A 23022-nucleotide genomic window follows, 5' to 3' on the forward strand; every position below is an offset into this window, starting at 1 on the left:
TGCTCTTGCTGCTTGTAAGTGTCCCAGTTGTTAGACAGGAGGGAAACAAAGTATTGCTGTGGAGGCATCAGCAAAACATGTTTTAGCCAACTAAGCAAAGCAAAAAAAATGCTACCTCTAGATTTAGAACATTTGCACTTCTTTATCTTGACAGCCTTTTCTGATGGAGACTCAAGCCGTTATAAGTTATAGACTTTGTCCTCACAAAGGTGTAAAAGGAAGCTGAAAAGCTGTGTAAAAGCATCTAGTCAAATCAAAACCCTGCAAACACCTCCAGCTAAACTTTGGTGAATGATAGCAAAGTTTTATCCAGAGTAAGCTTTTTAGCCTGTTTTTGTTTCATCATTACACTAAGAAATGCAACATCAATACAGTTGTGGATATTCACATAGCATTTTACTCATGTACAGTAGGCTACTCTCTGTTTATGCTACGTTATACTTCCAATCCACTACATTTTAAAAGCCAATATTGTACATATATAACTACATTCATTTCACCACTTTACTATTTAGATTTATATTAGTAGCTAATACAAAATACAAATGCTCAAGATGATCAGAGGTGCAGTACTCAGATATAGTACTTCAGTAAAATAGAGTACAAGAGTGTAGGAATACTCTGTTACAAGTAAAAGTCCTGCATTCAAAATGTTACTCAAATAAAAGTACACAAGTATTAGCAACAAAATATGACTTACTTAGTATAAGTAGCGACAGTAAAAGTAGTCATTGTGCAGATCTGATCCAGATCTCTGTAAAGTAACTAAAGGTATTACGTACATGTAGTGGTGTAAACGTAGTTGATTTACCTCTTATTGTAATGGGTAGAAGTACAAAGTAGCAAAAAAATATATTAAGTAAATTACTATTATCTTAAAATGTTACCTAAGTACATTAGCCTACTTGAGTAAATGCACTCAGTTACTTTACACCACTGCAGAAAGCCAACATTAGCAGGATGACCCAGCCGCCCAGATGATGCACGCGCTGCTCATCGCGTTGCTCCTCCTCGAGCTTTCGATTGAAGAGCGTAAAGGGACTTCAACCGGAAACCAAACTTTTTCTTCGAACTTTTTTTTCCTCTGAAGCAAAAGAGGAAAAAGGCACGAGAGTGATAAACGCCACGGTTCCTTATTTCCTTCATTTACTTGTGCTGTTGGAGATGTGTCAGCTGCCGACCTACAGGGGAGAAGTAAAGCGTTTGTGGCGAGGATAAGGGCGACGGCGAGTGATTTTAGGCTGCTCCCCTCACATAACGGATTGTGGTCCTTTATCATGGAAGATGTGAGTACTCCCTTCACTCCCACCGTGTGGGCTGGCAGCCCTTTTACCGCCTTTGCAACGCAGTTTTGTCGTGTTGAGATATTTAAGCGAGACTTCAGTAGGCATTAATGTGATGTTATAAAACTGTAGAACAATAACGTTACTGCAAGGGCGCGACCGACTTATTAAAGCAGCCAGGGCCCATAGAAAAGTTGTGTACTCGAACCGCTATTTTCTGGATATGTTAAAATTACTTCTAAGAAACAGTTATGTTAAGATAGATTCCAGTCTGTCTGCTGCCGAAAACTTAAGTCAACAGTATTTGGCACAAAGCACCTGCCCACCTGTCAATCTGTTTCCTCTACTTGTTGGTCAGAGCCCATAAGAAACACTACTGTAGAGCACCGAACTCCCTTTAAAAGTGTTACATTTAATTTGTTCGCTATATGTGGGTGTTAACATATAACTTTCAAAGCATAAAATCAGTCCTTGTCTGAGTCAGATTGCTCCTGCGGTGAATTCGGCATCATTACAATATCCATTTAGCACATGGTGTGAATTGCATTTCAAGATAACTGTTCATTTCGGCAGGGGAGGTTTTAGGGAATTACAAATGGTCAACAAATGAAATATAGCTGTTGGATTGTATCTTTGCCGAATTTGCTGTGATAGCGGTATGTGTCAGAACAAATGTTAACAAACGCTTAATAACGTGTCTTGTTTTCACAATAATAAAGTTACATTTTATTTTCCATATCTATGAACGAGGTTTGGCGGGCCGTTGTCAACAGGGTAAAAGAACATCTTTAACTTTCCTCACAAGGCAGACCTTTGTTACTTGATTGATTTGTAGTATCTTAATTATATTCATTTATTAATGTAATCTTCAAACTGAATTAATCAACTACATACTGTTTACTACCTCAATGTAAATGTCATGTGGCATTTTGAGGAAGCAAAGCTTGTTAGAAAAAGGAAGTCAAGTATATCACCTACTCTAAGTAAGGAACTTGCAAACAAGCATGCGTACACCGCTCTTTCCAGTGTAGCATTGCTCAAAAACGGCCTTCCCTTCTCCATCTAGAATCTGATCATTAAATGCAGCTTTTCTTGAACTTTCCTTTTTTCCCTAGAATCACTCTCCAGTTCAGACTATTAAGTCTAACTATAAACCATGAAACAGCCTCAACCCACATTTAGACAAAAAATACCTTCCCCCTTATTGTCACATGCATCTTCCACTATAAACTGTGTGTTGGCATGTAGTGAATACAGTGAGACTATTACAACTGTGACTTCATCAAAGTGAAATGTTGAAGTCAAACGAAGTAGTGCTTTAGCTACAAATAGAGCATGTTTAAACAGTTTCAACCAGGTATAGACATTAAGAAATGCACTGGTCATATTTCCAGATTCGTAATTGATTTGCCAGAATCTCTTCTTAAACAGGAACAACAGAAGCATGAGGTCACTGTCATGGGTTGGGGTGTGATGACTTATAAAGGTTGCATCTTTCATTACTTCTTGCATTGAATCAGTCCAGTTTTTAGTGGATGGCTTTGTGTCAGGATTGTGATCTGACTTCTGCAGCAGATGGTGCCGGGACTCCTGCATTGCAATACCTTTTTAATCAACCTTTGCTTTTTAATCAACCTGTGTCAGCCTTTAGATAAAAAATAATCACTTTATGACATTTTAAATATTTAATAAACATCATTATCATTTTATATTGTGACATCTGAAGTCTTGGATTTAGATCTAAGACTCTTCAATCATAAAAAACAGATTAGTTTGTTTGACAAAGTTATGTAAAAGGTTTTATTATATGGCAATGTTAGTGATATTTTATTAAGACAGGGTGAATCATTAACCTTAAACCCTTACAAGCTTTATGGACATCTTGTGAGGTGCGAAAATGATGTTCAGTGTGATTGGTGAATCCAGATGGGCAAGGCCAATATTACTTAAAGTGCATGAAAGTGATCCAGTAGAATATGTAACAAGAGTATGTCCTCATTAAAAACTGTTTATTCGAGTCCGTCAGGCGAAATGTATTTTATTTTGCTAAAGTAGAGCATTATCACTATGAAGTGAAAATGCTCTTATTGCTTAGGAATTTGGACAACGTTGTATATGTAAGTGTCCCAGTTGTCAGACAGGAGGGAAACAAAGTATTGCTGTGGAGGCATCAGCAAAACATGTTTTAGCCAACTAAGCAAAGCAAAAAAAATGCTAACGCTAGATTTAGAACATTTGCACTTCTTTATCTTGACAGCCTTTTCTGATGGAGACTCAAGCCGTTATAACCATCTCTGCTCTCCCTGAAGCCAACACACTCCATTTCAAATGTATGATTTTAACCCGAGAACACTGGAGTTGCAAACTAACTATCCAATCAATGTGTTGCCTTTGGCCGGAGCATAGATAACTGCTTAATTTTCCGATAAGAAACATAGACTGTCCGGCAGCAAAATAAAGTGGTAAAATATTTGAAATATAATGTAAACTTTTGCTGCTGCAGTACAATGCTTACTTTCTCTTCAGTAACTCCTTTCTGTTTTCCAAACTGGGGTTATACCGAACGCCACCTACTGTAGATAATACACTTACTATGGATAAGTATCTCAACCACTCTTCAAAACTTTCAAAAATATTCCTTTAAATTGCCTACAGTAAATAAATGTGGGCTTGCTGACATTTTTTTTATTCAATAGATTACCGGAGTAAGACGGCAAGAAAAACGATGTACCGTGGTAATACTAGAAAAATGTGTTTAGGAGCTGTAGTGTATCGTTTTTTATGTACTAAAGCTGAACTGAAACTAGTGCTCGGTGTTTACGACTCACACTCACAACACCCACCACTTGGCTGGCTGCCATCTGTTCCTTTATATGTTGTTCCTCTTCGCTCTACTTCACATTCTGCCTTATCTTTTTCATCTTTCACCCCAAAAACCGCTGCTGTCCTTGCCTGTCTCAGTGCTGTGACTCATCCTTTTATCGCCTTCCCACTGACCTAGAGTGCAGAGTGTGACGTGTCTGCCTGACCCATTCAGAAAAGAGGAAACAGACTGCCACATTATGTGTCAGGCACAAAACAATTAACCCTCTCTCATCATCGTCCTGCCATCCAGGCCTCTGCTACACAATGGATGTGTGTGTGCATGATCTTACTGGGGCACCGCGGACAATTTCTGGGAAAGGGCCTTTTTTGAAAAAGAGTATAATGAATGCATGTGTATGTTCTTGAAATGTTGTGACAGAAAGTCCTCAAAAGATGGAAAAATGCTCTTTTGGAAGGCATTTCGCTCGTTGGTACTAACTAAAAAGGGGGTTGAAGAAGAAGAAGAAGAAGATATACTTTATTAACCCCTTACAGGGACATTTCTTTCCCCACTCTGTTGTGTTTACACACATTACACACACAGGGGAGGATATACATGCACACACACAGAGGATATACATGCACACACACAGAGGATATACATGCACACACACAACCACATGCAGATAGGCAGGGCCGGCCTGTAGCGCTGGCGTTATAAATGTTCGCCTAGGGCGCCAGATCTGGGGAGGTGCTGCACTGGCAGCTCTGGGAGGGGGAAAAACATTTTTGACCGTTGGTGCTCATCCTAATTTTCGGCCTTGATATAACAATATTCATAATTAAGTAAATGTAACACCCCGGTTACACGTTTCATTTGCCCTGTACGATGGGCGCTGTAAGTGATGAAAATGGGGGATGTTGGTTTATCTGGCACCCGCAGCTCACAGCCAAAATGCGAGTGAGCGAGGGAGAGAGGGAGAAAGGGAGGACGCACCGGTACTGGCACTGTTATTATTAGAATCTGGTGCTAGCTGCTCTAACGGATATAAGAAGAAGATGTTTCTACAATGATGTGGAGGAGAGTCCTCTCCAGTCAGACTGAGAGGCTGATAACTACAGCTCAGTGAGGTAAAGGACTCTCTCAGTGTTTAGATAGTTCACTTTAGTCTAAGTTATCTGAAGCTCAAACGTTTTGATCACAATTTAAGTAAACACATATTTCCAAGGCACTCCTTTATAATTATTGGGATAAACAGGTTTGAAATCATTTCAAAATATCGTTTAAAACTGGAGAGATACAAAAATATGAATAAATAAATAAATGTTAACTAGGTAAAATAAGATATGAATCAACAACAAAAATAAAATAAGTTACATTTATTTGTTATTGGTTATGTTCACATACTTATTTGATTATTAAAATGTAAACCGATCTTTTTCATATGGGTGTTTAGAGTTGTACCCCCCAGATCTAGTCTCTAATTCTGCTCAAAGTGCACCAGATTGAAGCATTTCAAACATTTCTTCCCGGGGCGGCATATCCCCGGACCCCCCTAGAGGATGTGACGTCCATCCCCTATTCTATTGTGTATTCCTTGGATACTCTATTGATCTTTATCTTTCTATTGTACGATTCTCTGGCTCCACTCTCAATTCCAAATATTTCATAATTCACTGCTGAACTTTCGATGCCCAACCAATGAGGAGACAGCTATATGTAGCGGAGCAAGCTAGCAGGGAACGTTACCTTAATTTAATTTAATTTCAAACCTTTATTTACCCATGTATCCCATTGAGATCATTGATCTCTTTTTCAAGGGAGACCTGCTCAAGTAGGTTCCACATGAAACATAAAAACATAAACAGAACAACAAAAAGGACATCTTACAGCATCATTACAGGGATTACAATTTACAATAACTATCCACATGAGCAGGTACCAACAGCTTCCGATTGAGTAGCATCCAACCGAGCTTTAAAAACATTTAGTGGCACCAGATTGTTTAGTTTCCATTTCAATTGCAGACTATTCCAAGACAGAGGAGCTGCGCATCTAAAAGCTATCTTCCCTAAGACAGTCCTAGCAGTTGGCACATTTAATAAAACCACAGCATGCGATCTCAGGCAGTAGCCACTTACAATTCGCCGTGAGATCAGGGAGCAGATATAAGATGGAAGTTTCCCTAACATGGCTTTGTATATACAAATGTACCAGTGACTGAGCCTCCGTACAGTTAGCAAAGGCAAACCAGCCCTTGCATACAGGGTACAGTGATGGGTTAATGCTTTACAGTTTGTCACAAATCTCAGTGCGCTGTGATACGCAGCATCTAACTTGACCAGGCAATTGGCAGGTGCATTCATATAGATCAGATCACCATAGTCCAGCACAGGTCAAAAGGTCACAGTGACTTTTCCTGGCCTCAAGCGAGAAACAGGACTTGTTCCTGTAGAAGAAACCTAGCCTAACCCTCAGCTTTTTAAGCAGGTTATTGACATGAAGTTTAAAAGTGAGACAACCATCAAGCCAGATACCAAGGTATGTGTAACAGGTAACCACTTCAAGTTTTATTCCTTGCGTAGTTACAATATCTAAAACAGGCTCTGGTGTCTTTTTAGCTTTAGAAAAGAGCATTACCTTGGTTTTATCACCTTGGAAACTTAAATAACTATTTTCCCTCCAAGGCTCTGTGCCCAACCTCAAAGTGAGCAAAGAGCAAATAGGATATCATGTGAATGCATCTTAAGAGTGTTTGAGGTAAAGATTGTGCAGTTGAGAAACATAATCGGAATGAGTAATGTTACCCGAGTACTCGTTTTGCACATCAATACTTGTAATAGAGTAATTGCATTTATAAATGCAGTCAATTTAGAGTCCGTCGTGCAGTTCCTGTGCATATTTCCGGTGTTGCTGGGGTTGTTGCCAAAGTAGAAATAGCCTTTGTGCATCTGCAACCCCTGTGTGATTGGTAGATTTAGCATGTGTTAGCATTGTGGCTTTGGTCAGGATCACTTCTCTGACTGTGTGTCTCTGAATCTCAAGTTCTTTATAATAATCAAATTCATGTATTGCCAATGTTAAAACGACTAACAGATGTGATGAATTAGTTCAGGTCAGCTAACCTGAACCTTAGCTGAAACTAAATGCTTACCAGGAGAATACAATTGACATCTTGGCATCCGTCTTTCTTCTGTGCTGTAAACTGTCCCCATCTTTCAAAATCCCCGATATTTGCACATGTTTTACCACATCTATGGTCATGGTGCTTTTTAGAAAGGGGCTGAGGCTTTTGAGGCTGGGTAGAGTCCAACGGTATCTCTGTTTATCCAGGCTGCACCACACTGTGGGTAATTTGTTACATATCTGCTAACACACAGGCAAATGTGTAGAGGCAGGATCAGACGGGTCAAAACAAAAACAGAAGTTCTGCACGGGAATGGTAACGTCAAAAGAAAGCTTATGTTGTTGTCTGTGAGCCAGTATTTAAATGTACTTTGGTGATTGCCTTTTGTTTCAGGATCAGGTATTGCCTTCTCTTTTTAGTTTGTGTTGAATTTATTTAGCAGTCTCTACAAAAAGGGAGATTAATCAACAGTGAAAATAAACAATTTATTTACATATTTACATATTTTTTATTTGATTTACATTTATACGTTTAAAAGCATTTGCACCATACATGAGAGTAACAAATGCGTCACTTCCGGGCAAAAAGTACAGCTCCGCCCACTTTTTGGGGAAAACAACGCTGTCATTTGAATGGCGGTCAATACAAATTCTGAAGTTTTTGCCAATCCGATCAGAAATTTAAGAAAACCGTGGATTTGTGTATCTTCAAAGAGCCCGATTACAATGGCCAGTCAGGCAAACAATTACATTAAGCCATTGTAAATCGACGATCGGGCTGGATATATGGTTAAATATAGCCGTTTTTAAGACTTAACTGTGATAGGAAAAACGTGATGAAGAGTGAGGGTGTGGGTGAGTATAGATGTTCACACATGGCCATGACAGCATTATAAAAATAGATTTCCTCCCTGCATGAAACACCACTGATACAGTCTTGCATCACCGTCACATGAGCAAACATATTGAAAAGTGATTGTTACTTTCACTGTTGGTCAAGATAGATCCGATGATTATAGGTCAGTTTTTTGGCCAGTAATTATGATTCTGACTCACTCTGAGAATGTCCTCCAGTTTGATATACTGCAAATTAGGTATGCACCAATACCACTTTTTTTCATACTTATACTAATACCTGTGATTTAAGTATGTTCTGGTAACAAGAACTTTTTGATACCGGTGTTTATCTATAAGCTGTGTGCCTCAATGTGTCGAAGTGACCAGAGTATTTTTTTAAGCAAAAGCTATAAGTATTGCCTTAACATGGCTTTCCCAACATAAATTGTAACAAATAAATACATAGCTATTAATGTACTGAACTGGGTTCGGATATCAGATCACCGAATTTAAATGACAGCCAATAGTCAAACAGTATCCTTGCTTATCGAATGCAAACGTGAAGGCTTTCTCTAGTTGATATAGGGTCAATAACCCTATTTAACCTGACCTCCTGTTGTGATAGATTAACAGAAATGTATTGAAATAAAAATCATCAAGATAATTACGTTAAAAATATACAAGTAGAAAGATTATCCAGTCTCCATAATAGAGGAAACGCAGTGGAGGGTTGTTTTTCATTTGACTGTATGCTACATGACAGTAAAATACAGAACACAACTTAAATGTAAATTGGTGGCTTTATCCTATTGTTGGCTTCTGGGCCCACCTGTGGTCTGTGGTGTGAAATGTAGATCTGAAGCCGTATTGTCTCATCTTAAACAGTATCGTTTTTAGCATGTTATAATGCATATATTGTGTAAAGTGACTGACATGCTTAGAAATCCAATGCAACACTGAATAAGCCTGTATGTCTTTCTGATAGTTGGGTGTGGACAGTTCCATCAACCCTGCAGTCATATGTGGTACACTCCAATCATTTATTGCAATACCTTTGGCTGTAACAACATTGGCTGCAACGGCACAAAACAGGAAGTATATCCTCAAGAGGGAGTCCAAAATATTTGATTTGAGTCATTTGAAATTAAAACTTTTAGGTAGCTTAGTCAAGCAGAGGTAGTGATGTCAGTGATTTGCCAGTAACATTTAAGGCACATTATACCAGCAGAACAACACATTTGTTCAGCTCCACTGTCTTCCATCAGCTGTGAGGGGTTAGCGGTGGTAAAGAGTGAGCTCCAGTGAGGCTTGTGGTGACTTCAAGCTGGGCAGGTCAGCGTAAAACATCTATGAATGCCAGATGCTCCCTGACCTAAAAAATCAGAAAACACATGTCTGCTAAGGTGTGCCTCTTCCACGAAACCCTGCGCTCTGTTTTCTCTTCCTCTTTTAAGACCCAGCATGAGATACCTTAACTGTAGCTTTTAAAATGGCTTTACCACTTGTTCTGTGTTTTATTTTTCTCTGGTAGATGACATTTGAATGTTCATCACAACACCGCAGAGAGGACAGCTAATAGATTGTGCAAACGTGTGTGTGGACAGTTTTGGGTCAAAGTTTTGGTCAGGTCTATGCTTCAGTGCAGAGCAGACTTCCTGTGTTAGACCAAAATATTATCTGATATCACCTGAGTTCTGGGTAATGGAAACCTCTCACTGTTGCATGAGTTGATCAACGCCCAATGCACTGAAGTGATCCACCAAGCCCCATCAATTTCTGTCCATGTTCATCCATGTCAGATGCATGCCAAGGCCACTCTGTGTCTGAGGGCTGTTTCCTGAACTGAACAGTGAGACTGCTATGTCTTTATGTAGTTGTAGTTGCACTACAGTATATCACGCTGTATTAAGGGGGTTTGACAAAGTAGACTTTTTATTTATGGCCCTTCTCACTCTCCGTCTGGCACCTCTCTCCTCCCTGCTTGGCATTCCCTTTTCTGCAGCTGCACTGCTGTTTACCAAGTCCAAACACTTGCAGTTAAGTGAGAGTGGAAAAACATGTTGATGACCTCCAACCTAATCCCAAAAAATAAAAATGGTATCCTGTGGAAGTTCCCCCAACAGAAACAAAGGCTGTGAATGTTGCAGACACCTGCACTTCAGTCAGTGTTTTAGTCCAAATGAGAAAGGAGTTTTGGGGGTTCCTCAACAGTCAACAAGTCTATATATATGCAGAAACTAGTCTGTGTTTCTCCGAGGTTGGCAGTTACAGTGTTGTATGCCTGTTACTGCCAGTGTTAAATGTAGGCCTTGCAAAAATCTGAATGCTGAACTGATACTGATTAGCATTGAAAGAAGTGTCAAATAAATATATAACCTAACCAAGTAGTTGTGTTTTGAAAATCCACCGTTTTACAATGTAAACATCATTTTTAAAACTGCAAGCGTTACGTTAAAACTACTATGCTAGGAAACGTTCCTGTAGGTTGTATTATTGTTGAAACAAATGACTTATTTGGTCGTATGGGTCGGAGGACTTGTTGCCTTCAATTGATCAGATCTACAGTATAAGGTCTTCCCTTGGAGGGGTCATTCTTACTTTTTCGTTAAAGGTGTGGTAGGTAATTCTCTTCAGAAACACTTGTTATATTCCATGGAATGCTCTTAACATCCCGATAGCAATGAATATATGAAATGCTTTGACAATAAATACATTAAAAAAATTCATCTGTGGAAGCCGTGGCGCTGTAAAAAGCACGACCAATCATCTGAGCCGGCTAAAGTAACTGGATGGCCTAACTGCCTGTCAGCCTTCCATCTCGTGCACAAACTTATCTCGTGCCCTCATTGGTCATGTGCGCGTTCGTGTGTGTTGGAGGAGGGGCTCTGTGAGGAAGCCTGAAGGAAGGGGCAGATTTTTTTCGGCTGCGTACTTTCAAATTGTAGTGCACTCGATAGCAGCTGCTCCCATGGTGTTGCTCGCATAGTTAGCTTTTTTCCTTTAACGTGTGTTAATACATCAAATAGAAGCTTTGTTTTAGCCATGTTGTGGTATCAAGTCAAATCAGTGTTATGGTCAGTTATGCTAGAGGAGTGGTTTGAGAAGTTTGTTTCATTTTTATTGTCATTTTTATTTATTGTCTAGTAAAGTTGAAATCTTTTGTAACAGTTGACATTTCTTTAAAGATGTTCTAAGTGTCTTCCATTTTGAAAGTATGTTGCATATACTGGCAAACATTAGCAGTTCCATTTTCGTAATGAATGTTGATGTTTCAGTTCCTTATATATTGTTTAGAGTTTCATTATCCATCACAACAGTGAGTGTGTTTCGTGTTGCCAAGCAGCTGCTGTCTTCATTCTGTGCCCTGATACTACCCTTTCTGGCTGCTTTGTAAAAGGAAGTGAAAGACTATCACCTAACCACCCATCTGTGCACAAATAGTGATGTGAAAACATGTACTATGAAAGGCTAATGTTAGAAAGGTGATAGTGTCTAAAGCTAAATGTGTGTGTGTTTTCAGAAAAGAGGGCAGAAATGAAAATGCCTGATAGTTAGAAAGAGCTGCTGCTCTTTACAAGCCTCAGTTCTCTAACACCAAACTGCTTTAGCAGAACTTGTTCTTCCTACTCGCTGCACAAGCTTCATAACCACATTTTTCTTAGACTTATTAAGAAAAACACCACCATGTCTCACACTATAGAACTACAAGTGGTTAGAAGCAGTATTTAGAACATCTACTCAGAATTTAGGAAATGGTTGGTCTCTGCCTTGACCATTGGAGCTGATATAATTAGACACAGTGTTGAAACAGGAAGAAGTCTCTACAAATGAAAAGCTGATGTCTTACTAATAACTTAGTCATTAACTGAGTCACACACATACGTCCACTCATCACACCAGACACTGCTGTCATCATAAAGTACATTATAACAGTGACGATATCTATATCTATAATATGCTAAGTTATGGCGCATTTCGACTGCAGCGCGGAGCACGGTTTAAGCGTGCCATGACAAACCCGGCCCGTTTTTTGTTGCGTTTCCACTAGGGGTACCTTTTCACAGTTTTTCTGGCCCTCCAAAATCGTGGTTCTTTCTGGGCCAACAACCGGGCTGAATATGCTAAACTAGTGACGTGAGTGGCTATAACTACAACACAATGAACATATTTGACCGTGATTTAATTGTAATACACGTTTCTAAATGATGCCGAAGTAACAACACACTGATACCGGTTAGTAAAAACCATGAATTAATGCTTTGACAAGTCTGCAGACAGACGGCAGGCGAAAAAACTTTTAAAATGCGTGTTTTCTAAATGGAGCTTGGCTAAGCTAACGTTATATATGCTCTGACCGTCCACACTCACAACAACGGCCTACAGACACAAATAAACCAGTGACTGTATTCTCCATGACACAGGCAGTCTGTGGTTTGTACTTGTTTAACTTTTGTCTAGTTTCTGAACAGATATGAGGAGCTGTGAGCTCTGAGCGCTAACAGCTAACGGCTGATGTTTGGTTTTGTGGTTCGCATTGAAGATGACTTCACGGCTCCGCCTACACTGCGTTATTATAGTTACTACCCCAGCTAATAAACTGTAATGGAAACGCAGCATAAAGTGAGCCTGGCCTACCAAGGCCTAACTATACCGTACTAAGCCGTGCGAGGCCCTGCAGTGAAAAAGCGCCATTAGTTCATATTCCTAAATAGATTTTGGGGCTCTATATGGAGGCCAAAATAAAAATTATTTCCCTGAGGCACTATCGAAAACTACAATTTAGTAAAATAAATATCCTTTAATAAATCTTATACCATCATAAATATATTTCAGTTCTACTTTTTACTTTGTTTATCTCACTTACAGAAAAAGAAAGACAGCATGAATCATCAAAAACTCTCATGACATTGAAACACAAATTAAACAAACCTGACATTTTAGGAAAGGGGCTATGCAACAGTTACCACACAATGTGTTCATACAATGTTGTATTTTTGAAATAATTTTCTATCACAACACTATGTTGTATTTTAGCATTACAGTAAAAACATTGGACTACACTTAAATATCATTTTATTTATCACAATATATCGTCATTGCAATATTCAACACGTTAACATATACTTTACTCATATAGTATAGCGCCTATACTGTAGCTAACCATACAGATAAGACTAGAGTCCTTTCCTATACAGACATAATGTTATTCTGTATCCTGTCCTAAATGTGTTCTCCTTCCTCCATCATGCAGAGTGCAAAAGAGGAGCCAGCCCGGAGAAAAGAGCCCAAGTTCCTGGGTAAGGAGGGCTGGGTGAAGAAGGCCCCCGGCAGACTGTTGGCCAGCTACAAGGAGCGCTACGTCCATGTGGAGAAGACGGAGATCGTGGTGTATGAAAATGAGGTACACCACTGTTATGTCTCCTACTCATTCCACTTTTTCACTAAATTGCACCATTTTACAGTACAGAGTTATATAACTGTCATATTCAGAGCATTTTATAGTATATATTTCATTATGAACATACTTAACATGCAATCAAATCAGCTTACAAGCACTTTTATTTATAGTTTAGTGCACCATAATGAATTGAAATTCCATGGTCATTATGAAAATATTATAAGATTTTCATAATGACCATGGAATTTCAATTAATTACAACCTGTTATACTACAAGTGTTAATTTTTTGCTTTAAGTCAAATGAAAAAAAGGTATTATTGACTGTTAACGGTCAGTGAGGGATCACCAATTCTGAAGTAATATGAGACATTACGTTATGAGGAAATGTAAAATGCTTTGTAATATGTTATGATTGTTGAAATAGAGCCTTTTGGGTAATTGTGTGCTTACAACTATAATTAAACAGCTAATGTATTACAGACAAGGGCATCCTAGAATATGTTACATCACACTCTGTTCTGCATTCACATATCACAGAAAGCTCTCAAAGATAATACAGTCACAGAGTTATTCAGAATAAAAACCTACATCACATATGCTATCTCATTATCATGAATCTATATTGGTCACCAGGACAACAGTGAGCAGGTTGTTTGTTTTTTTGCGATATTTGTTGATATAAAAAAAATAAAAAAAGATGTCGCCTTATTTGTCTTCTATTTGAAATGACAGATTTGCAGATGATTGACTGGTAAATGTGTGTTTCAGGATCTGAAGAACTGCTTAGAGAGGCTTGACCTGGAGAACTATGATAAATGTCACGAATTAAAGAGTCCCTTCAAGAAGAAGCACAGACTGATACTGATCCGCTCCTCCAAGCCCGGAAATAAGGTGAGCTGAGAGAGCCTTGTGTGGAAAATAGAGCTCTGTGTTTACAGTAGGCCATGGTGAGAGTGCTTAGTGACATACAGACATCCAGCAGGTCACCCTTGAAAAAGAGATCAATGATCTCAATGGGATTCACCTGCATAAATAAAGGTTTGAAATTAAATGAAAATGACAGAAGCTTCAACTGTCAGGTTTACAAGAAACTAAACTAACATAAGGAAGAAAGGAAGTGAGAGTGATAAACATTCTCCATGGTCATTATGAAAATATTATAAGATTTTCATAATGACCATGTGTTTTGGTCTAGGACCAAAACACATGCTGCGTTTGTCACGCCCTATTTTAAGTTTTAAAACACCACAAAATGATTTAGCTAAAGGGCAACTTCCTGTAAGATCTGGTTGGCTTTAACACGCCCTCTACTAACCCTGACAGTTGTGGTAACAGGATGTGTACAAAAACTGACTTCTGCAAACAGAAGTTGGAAATGATGAAGTTTAGTCACAAGCTTGTTGTGATGAGATTCACTGTCCGTCAATTCAACACACAGTGTAAGAAAATGACTCCTGGCAGGAAGTAAAAGCACTTCTAATAAAATCAGAAAACATTTGACTAGGTTTCAACTTTAAAGGTGCACTAATACATATGTTATGTTAACAGTGGATCAAATTGGAGCTGTGATGTGAATGGAGTGGCTCATATTAACAAACAGGAAAATATAATTTGACAATTCTCCTCAGCTCTACAAATTGTTATACTGTTTTGTCCCATTAGTCTTTGTTTTATCAAAAATAAAAGTCAGATACACCCACCATTCATTACCTACCCAACACACATGTCAACAAGCTGGTGGACATAGTGGAGCATTAAGCAGCTAAATATATTTCTCTAAGGAGTTGGAGGAGACCAAAAGAGTTAAAAGAAAAGGAGTATTGATCACAAACTAGAAAGAGTGCTGTCTCCTTCTCCTATCACAAAAAAGAAGAAGAATCACACTTAAATGTTCCTCCTAACTCCATTTCAGACATAATGACGGAAAATATAACAAGAAAAAAAGGGATTTGTTCATCTCGTATCATACCTAACTTAAGTGGAACATGATTTATCGAGGTATGGAAGTAATTCAGAATCAGACCAATCTTTCTTTATGGGTGGATGCTTTTGAGGCCACAACAATTTCAAAAATATTGCAGACAAGGTAACAGACAAGGTAACAAAGCAAATCCTCCAAAAAACCTCTGGTAATACTGAAGCAGGAGTTGATCTACATTTGGCCGTCAAATGTAGGGAGGAGTCATCAATCTATGACAGTATAAAACAGTCAATAAAATAGGTGTTTTTCATAGGTGTTCATAAGTCTTTAGATGTGTATTTGAGATAGCCAGTCCTTAAAGTGTGCAGTTTCTTTTAAGCACAGTTTCAATGAAGCAGTGTGTTGTGAGATGTTGCCACTTCCTCTTTGAGGTCAGCTTTCAGTTTTGTGTGCTGGCTCTAACAGAGACACCTCTCAGTCTAAGACTGGAGCCACACGAGAATGGTAACATAAACAAACCGAATTCGATATCAAAAAAGTCTTCCGTCCACTCCACACGCAATAGGCACCAGAAACGTGTCCATTCACACGAGACCACTCGAAAGCGCTGGAGATGCTGTAGTACATATGCCGGGCCTGTAAGTGGCGCTGTACTTCTGCCACAAAATACACCAAAAGCAGTGAAGAAGACTTCCTGCGCATGGTTGCCATGGTTGCCCTTCTGTTATTCTCCGCGGTGGACACTCTGGCTCTTTTTCTCCCTCCCCGATGCAAGCGTGTGCTCCTGCTGTAAATCTCTCCGGTAGTCCACCAGCAGATGAAAAACACCCACCTCTCCGCCTCTTCCAAGGGACGAGGGAACCATGCGGCAGAGTTTCCGTTAGATTTTTTTTTTCCGCCGGTCAACATGTCCGTTAAAGTTTCAATCTTCCGGATAAAATTAGAAAAGTGCCAGTCAGAGGTCTTCTTTGTTATTTATTGAGCTTTAAAACAAATTGATACTCTATATAATAATATAAGAATAATAAATGGAGCCTCTCTTTTCCTCCCCGTCTTCTGACAGCCCAGCAGCTGATCTCTGAGCAGGAGAGGTGGGGAGAGGCGGGGCTATTGCGTCATCGTTATCAGGAAATGATCGTATAGGGCGTAGACACAGAGCCGTTTGCCCCCCCAGAGCGTTTCGTCCGCAGATCTACCCACCTTGGGACCCGTTTTCGTTATCGTTTCCTGCGTTTCCATGTCGGCCTCGTGTGGCCGAACCGTCTTCATCAGTGGTTCTCAACCTTTTTACACCAAGTACCACCTGAGAAAATAGTTGTCTCTTCGAGTACCACTCTATGACCAATGTTAAAATACAGTCTATGCACAGTTCATGCAGGACTCGGAGGCAAATGTATTGATAATAACATTATTTATTGTCTCTCTCTCTCTCTACAAGTGAGAATATAAAGAACAAAATAATAACTTATTCTCACACAACAAATGTCAACTGTACACACATGTCATTTCCTGGACCCATACCAACATTTGAATGTAGGCCTCCTGCAACCACCTACATTGTAACAGAAAATGTCCTATTGGGAATTCAGTTTCACAATAATAATGAAGCCTCCAGGAGCAGATGAGCTCATCTTCAGTCTGCTGATGTTTTCTATTGCCATTTCTGTGGAGGCAAAGTAAAAATGAAAAGAAAAAAGATAACAATTAAGGACAAGTGTGTGCTTTTTCAGCTTTTCACCTCGGTCACAGCCTTCTCTCCATTCTCTGCGCAAATGCCTTCTTCCTGAGTCACTTCTCTCCTCCATCACAGCAGCTGTGCGTTGCTGGCGGAGCCTGCGCTTGTGCTCGGTTGATGACTGTCCTCCTCTTTATTCACTTGTTCACTTTCGCTGGTAATATTCTCCTCTGTACCTCTCTTCCGAATACCTCCCGTTTTGAGCCACGTTTTTAACATCATTCAGCTTTCTTCTTTCTTTAGCTTGCTTACAACGTTTGCTAATCGTTCGCCGGTAGTATGGTCGTCATTAGCAACGCCAGAAATAAATAAAAAACATGTTTTTGTTTCTAAATCTAAAAACAACAATAGCCTATTAGAAATGATTTAAACCACAGTTTCAATTATCTCAAGCTTATTTTCATTCGTTGTAGTATTTTGATAGTATGATTTATTTATTAATTAATGTTATTCAATCAAGCCTCAAACTGATGGCACTTGTCCCTATAGCATGTTTTAAATTGAAGTTGTCTGAGGTCCTTACCACCAGCTGCTCTTGCAGTAATAAGTAGTGTACCTTATAGGGGTGTAACGGTATCCGTATTCGTCCCGTACCGTCACGGTTCGGACGTCACGGTTCGGCACATGCAGTCACACGACGAATACGCCTTTTTTTTACGAGTGGGAAAAAAGGTCTGTCATTCAGGGCAGTATCCACTACACTATATATAATCCAGGGGGCGGTATTGCGCCTAAAAGCTGTTTGCCAGCCGCCCTTAAACAACAAATGAAGAACAAGAAGAAAACACAACAAAACGAACAAAATACAAGAAGAAGAAAAGTTAGTATGGCGATTTCAGATAACACACAGGAGCTAGAACCCACCTGCTTCTTTTAAATCAGCTGTGTGGGAACATTTCGGGTTCCCTGTGGACTACAATAACGATGAAGTGCGCGAGTGGTGGATCGGACGAGGACGGTGTGTCGGCGTTGTTCGATAGCAGTGCGGTATGCTAATGGTAACACACGCCAAACATGCTAAATCATATCAGAAGGCATCACCCAGATTTGCCAATCACCGGAGCAAAAGACAGCAGCAGTTCAACAGCTGATCCCCGCTGTTTTTAAGAAGACAATAGGCATGAAAGCCGTGAGACCAAAATAAATAACGGAAGCTTTTGGCATAATGTTTTTCAACGGCTATGCGCTCTTGAAACACTTTCTTATTATTTATGATGTAATATTTTCAAGACATTTTTTAGTTTTACAGCTTGATGAAACCTTTTTGTTTGACATCAGCCATTATAGATAATATGGCCATCTGAGTGTGTATGGTTTGTTTTTAACTGTTTAATACAGTTAATTATTCAAAATGTCAGAGTTCCTTATTTTTAAACTGACACTTGCACTACTGTTCAAAAATAAATAACAACAAACCTGGAATTATGCATTTGGGACTTTTTTTTGCTTTTTCTTGTTGTACCGAACCGTGACCCCCAAACCGAGGTACGAACCGAACCGTGACTTCTGTGAACCGTTACACCCCTAGTACCTTACTGTCCCAAATGTGCTCAATGTAGTGACTGCTTTTCGTCTTTTGTTTACTTAGTTGTGTTTTCTGTATTTTACATGTCTGTGTTATGTGTAAAGGTTAAATCAAATAAAAAATAAATTAAAAAATATATATTTTTAAATATTTGTTGTGTCAGATTTATCCGCGTACCACTAGCGGGAGCTGGCGTACCACCAGTGGTACACGTACCACAGGTTGAGAACCACTGGTCTACATGATAGAGAACTGTAGCGGATACGACTGTTACCGTTCTCGTGTGGCTGCAGCATAAGGTGTGAGCCCTTTAGCTACAAATCCCCAGCCTCTAACTTGTACACACTGCTGCCCACACACAGTAATGTAGAACTGTTTCCATCTGCTGAGATGATGAAGTACTCCACTATCAAGATCCATAAATTCAGAATAAGATTTAGGTTACAGATTAAACATTAATATCTTTGATATGAAGACAATATTTCCGTAATAAAGTAATAGAATGAACATTGGACTAACATTTGCTAGATGGCCATGAGCATTAATGGTTTATGACCTCTAGTTGCTGCTATTACTTCTCTATGTGTTGTCCCAGATTGTCTTGGCAGCCTTATGAAAGCCGAAAATAAACCAAGAGTTTTAATTTTACCTACATTTTCTGAACAAAGGGAAGTAAAAAAAAAAAAGGGAAATGTAGTTACAAAAGATTGTTTTGCGAGATGAATTCCCTTTATCTACCGTTTTAAAACAATTGTGTGTTTGTGAAACCTGGAGTTCCTGAATTGGTTGGTAGTATGAAGTCTGTTGTGGTGGTTCTGTGTGAATGGAGTGAGCGGTCGGACCAGGATGTGAGCAGCTTCTTGGTGGCCTCCCGGTGTCTCCGGGGTAACCTCAGCTCTGCATGGCCAAACAGACTTTCTTAAAGCACCGCACTGTGTCTCACAACCAATCACCTGAGGCTGCTTTTCAACAGTCACCCTCTTCCACTCCCCCCTTAGAACAATTTCTGTCTTTAGGGGGAGATAGTAGGTCAACAGTATAGGCTACATAGGTGTTATATACATCATTTAAGAACCTGAAAATGAATATCAGAAGCTGTTCAGTACTGTGTGTCAAGTGTTTTCTGGGACATCAATCTCTAATTAACATTAGGTTATGGTTAGACCTTTGGTGAAATGTCAACATTTAGTCTAAGAGCAGCTAAAACATGATGATTAAAGTATATAGTGACCATCCCCAAGCTTTAATACAGTATGTCTCATAAATTGCTGGAGCAATTTTTGGGTTGATTACCATTTGCTTCACAGGTTATATGCAAAGGAAACTTGGAAAGCCCGTGGTTGTAGAGTTTCCTAGTGCTGTCATTATCATACGTTATATACAATATTATTTTTATACACTGAGGTTAGTTATTTTAATTGAGTTTGTTTCAAAAAATAATCTCACTACAATAAAGTGTCTACTGTGAAGACTTACATCATAAAACATGAAAGGGTCTCAGCTTTCCAATCGTATCCTAGTTAAGCAATTCCCAAACCCAAAATAAAATGCACCGTTTTTAGAATAGGTGAAAACGGCATATTAGTACTGCATGGAAGCAAAAATAACGGCAGAAATGTTGCGCAAAATTACATGGGATAAGCATAGAGTGGGCCTGTCTGTAAAGGGGAGACCTGTGGGTTCCCCTTTCAGATATCTTGAGGTGAGAGGCAGACCCGGTGCCAGAACAAATCTAAAGGGAGGGCATATGATTTTCATGGGAGGGCACACAAAACCGACATGTGCTGCGGGCCTGCGGCACAATATATATCAAACAGCAAGGCCAACAGCATTGCGTAAATTGCTTATCTTTCTTACAGTGCAGACGCTTTTCTGCTTGCTCTTGCCTCTGCTTACTTTTTATGCTGATTTTCCTATTCTTATTCTCTGAAAACGTCGAGCAGCGGCTCCTGGACATTAACTTATCACTGGGACAGTTAATCTTCGTAAATAGACGGAGGGTTTCAGCCATATTTCAACATTTTTACGACGACGTCAGTCTTACAATAGCGTGGCCTAGCAACAGCTAAAGCCTGGTAGGCTACTGCTATTTAGCTAGTTGGTAGCAAAATGCCTCCGTTCTCTACAGATGACTTCCAGAAACTTATACAGAAGATGGCTGTGTTGGAAATTAAAATGCAACGGTTGGAAGTTAACGTGGAAGTGAATGGACTATGTCGTGGGAATGACACGACTTTACCAGTGTTGCAAAATAATGGAGAAGGGTATGCTAACTCACAGCTAGTTAGCAGCTACAAGGATTCCAAGGAACAGGAGGGCTGTGTACCGGGTAATAAATCTACAAGTGGTAGTCCTCCCTGGAACTCTCTGGGTGCAAAGCCTAAGAGTAAATCATTTCCATGGGATTTGGGAGGACGGATAACAGGCAGAGCCCAGAGCTCCGAAATCTGTGATGCGACCGGCTGGCCTGCATTGTTATCACCCAGGAAGAGCGCCTCTTCAACCCCTATTCATACTAGGAAACAGCAGTGGACAGCTGCTAAAGGGAGAATTACAAACAATCCTCCTAAACCACCAAGTGTGCCAATCCAGAACAGATACGCTCCGCTGACCGAGAACCGGAGATCTGATGACCTGGATAACCTGTCCTCTTCACGCAGCAGGGTAAGGACCAATAGCTACTCTAAAAGTAAAAGGCTAGAGGGAAAGCTAACGACTGGGCCTGAAACTCTGATTGTGGGTGACTCTGCTGTAAGAGATGTAAAAGGTCTGTGTAATAAGAACAACACCAAAGTACTCTGTTTTCCCAAGGATGTGGTCTCTGACTTGGCTGAGAAGATCCTGCATATTGGGGCTGAACATCCGACTGTGAAGAATGTGGTACTGCACATTGGAACAAATGATGTTGTGAAACAAGAGTCAGAAGTGCTGAAAGAAGACTTTAAATGTTTGTTGGAAACTGCCAGCTCTCTAAATGCAGAGGTGTTCATCAGTGGCCCTCTACCGCCAGTCAGAAGAGGAGTGGAGAGATTCAGCAGATTGTTTGCACTGAACACCTGGCTTTCAACTGTCTGTACTGACCATTCTGTTCATTTTATTGACAATTTTAACTTTTTCTGGGATCGCAGACATCTTTTCAAGGCAAATGGAGTTTGCCTGAACAAGTCAGGAGTGAAATTGTTTATCTCTAACATATTCAACTGCCTGCGTCATCAATCTGTTCCCTCTGCCAAGGACAAGCGGCAAGAGGAATCAAAACAGGAGAAAGACACAACACATCACGCAGAAAACCCTGAAGAATTATCACTGCACCCGCCTGAGGAATGTTCTGATTATGGGAGACCTATGAGACAAATGGAGGAGTCTCCACTGCCCGTCACCCCCCCCCCCCCCCCTGTCAACGCCTTTGAGGATACTCCGTTCACCCTTTCACCCTCGCCCACCCTCCTGGAGATCGATGAACACACAAAGGAGATACAGAGGGTTGGCACCGATTCCTTCCTGGAGTTCAAAGACCAAACGAAGGCGATACGCAGGGCTGGCACCATGTCCTTTACCCCCGCTCCTCAACGACGCCCACCAAAATCACCGCGGAGACGCGCACCATCTCCCCCGTCCTCATCACCGCGCCTACGTCAACCACCTCCCCCCCCTGGCAGCATGTCCTCTACCCTCGCACCATCTCGCCCGTCTCCATCGCCTACGTCGACCACCTCCCCTCCCTTCGAGGGGGCATCTGCAGTCTCCGAAGCCTGATAAGGATGTGTGTGTACAAAACACAACAAACTCTTACTGATATGTGATGGGTCCAGGCTCAAGGGCGTATGGCACTCTCAACTCTTTCCAGGACATGTCGGGGCCCTGCCTGCCAGTAGCTTTGCCGATATCTGTGTTGATAGGTAATAGATTAAGAGCGGTGAATCATAGAAACAGGAAGCGCTCAAACGTTTGTGTGAGTGTATCTAATTTAGCAGTGATTCCATGTCAGCCACAGCTTGTTACAAAAAACATGACTGATAGTGTGTTTAACAAACTTAAACTAGCTTTATTAAATGTCAGGTCTTTGGCAGGAAAAACATTTTTAATCAATGATTTTATCACTGAGCACAATCTCGATTGTATGTTTTTAACAGAAACTTGGATTGAACAAAATAACAGTGCAGCTGTTCTTATCGAATCAACCCCTCCCAACTTTAGTTTTATGAGTCAGGAAAGAATGCATAAGAAAGGGGGTGGAGTTGCTATTCTGTTCAATGATTCCCTTCAATGCAGGAAGACATCGTATGGAAACTTTGATTCTTTTGAATATGTGGCCCTTCGGCTGAAATGCTCCTCTCGAGCTCTGTTCCTAAATATCTATAGACCACCCAAATACTGTGCAAGCTTTTTT

General features: G+C 40.1%; 1 protein-coding gene across 1 annotated transcript in view; it reads left to right on the plus strand.

Moving 5' to 3' along the window:
- The first annotated feature begins 1058 nt into the window (after positions 1-1058).
- Positions 1059-23022, plus strand: part of plekho2 (pleckstrin homology domain containing, family O member 2) — a 33743-nt gene continuing 11779 nt past the window's right edge. Inside the window, exons 1-3 of the mRNA XM_034232691.1 lie at positions 1059-1286; positions 13304-13453; positions 14220-14342. Of these exons, the coding sequence (XP_034088582.1) occupies positions 1278-1286; positions 13304-13453; positions 14220-14342 (282 nt within the window). The 5' untranslated portion in view covers positions 1059-1277. The remainder of the gene's footprint in view (positions 1287-13303; positions 13454-14219; positions 14343-23022) is intronic.

Source organism: Gymnodraco acuticeps, unplaced genomic scaffold (assembly GCF_902827175.1).
Source record: "Gymnodraco acuticeps unplaced genomic scaffold, fGymAcu1.1, whole genome shotgun sequence".
Lineage (NCBI taxonomy): Eukaryota > Metazoa > Chordata > Actinopteri > Perciformes > Bathydraconidae > Gymnodraco > Gymnodraco acuticeps.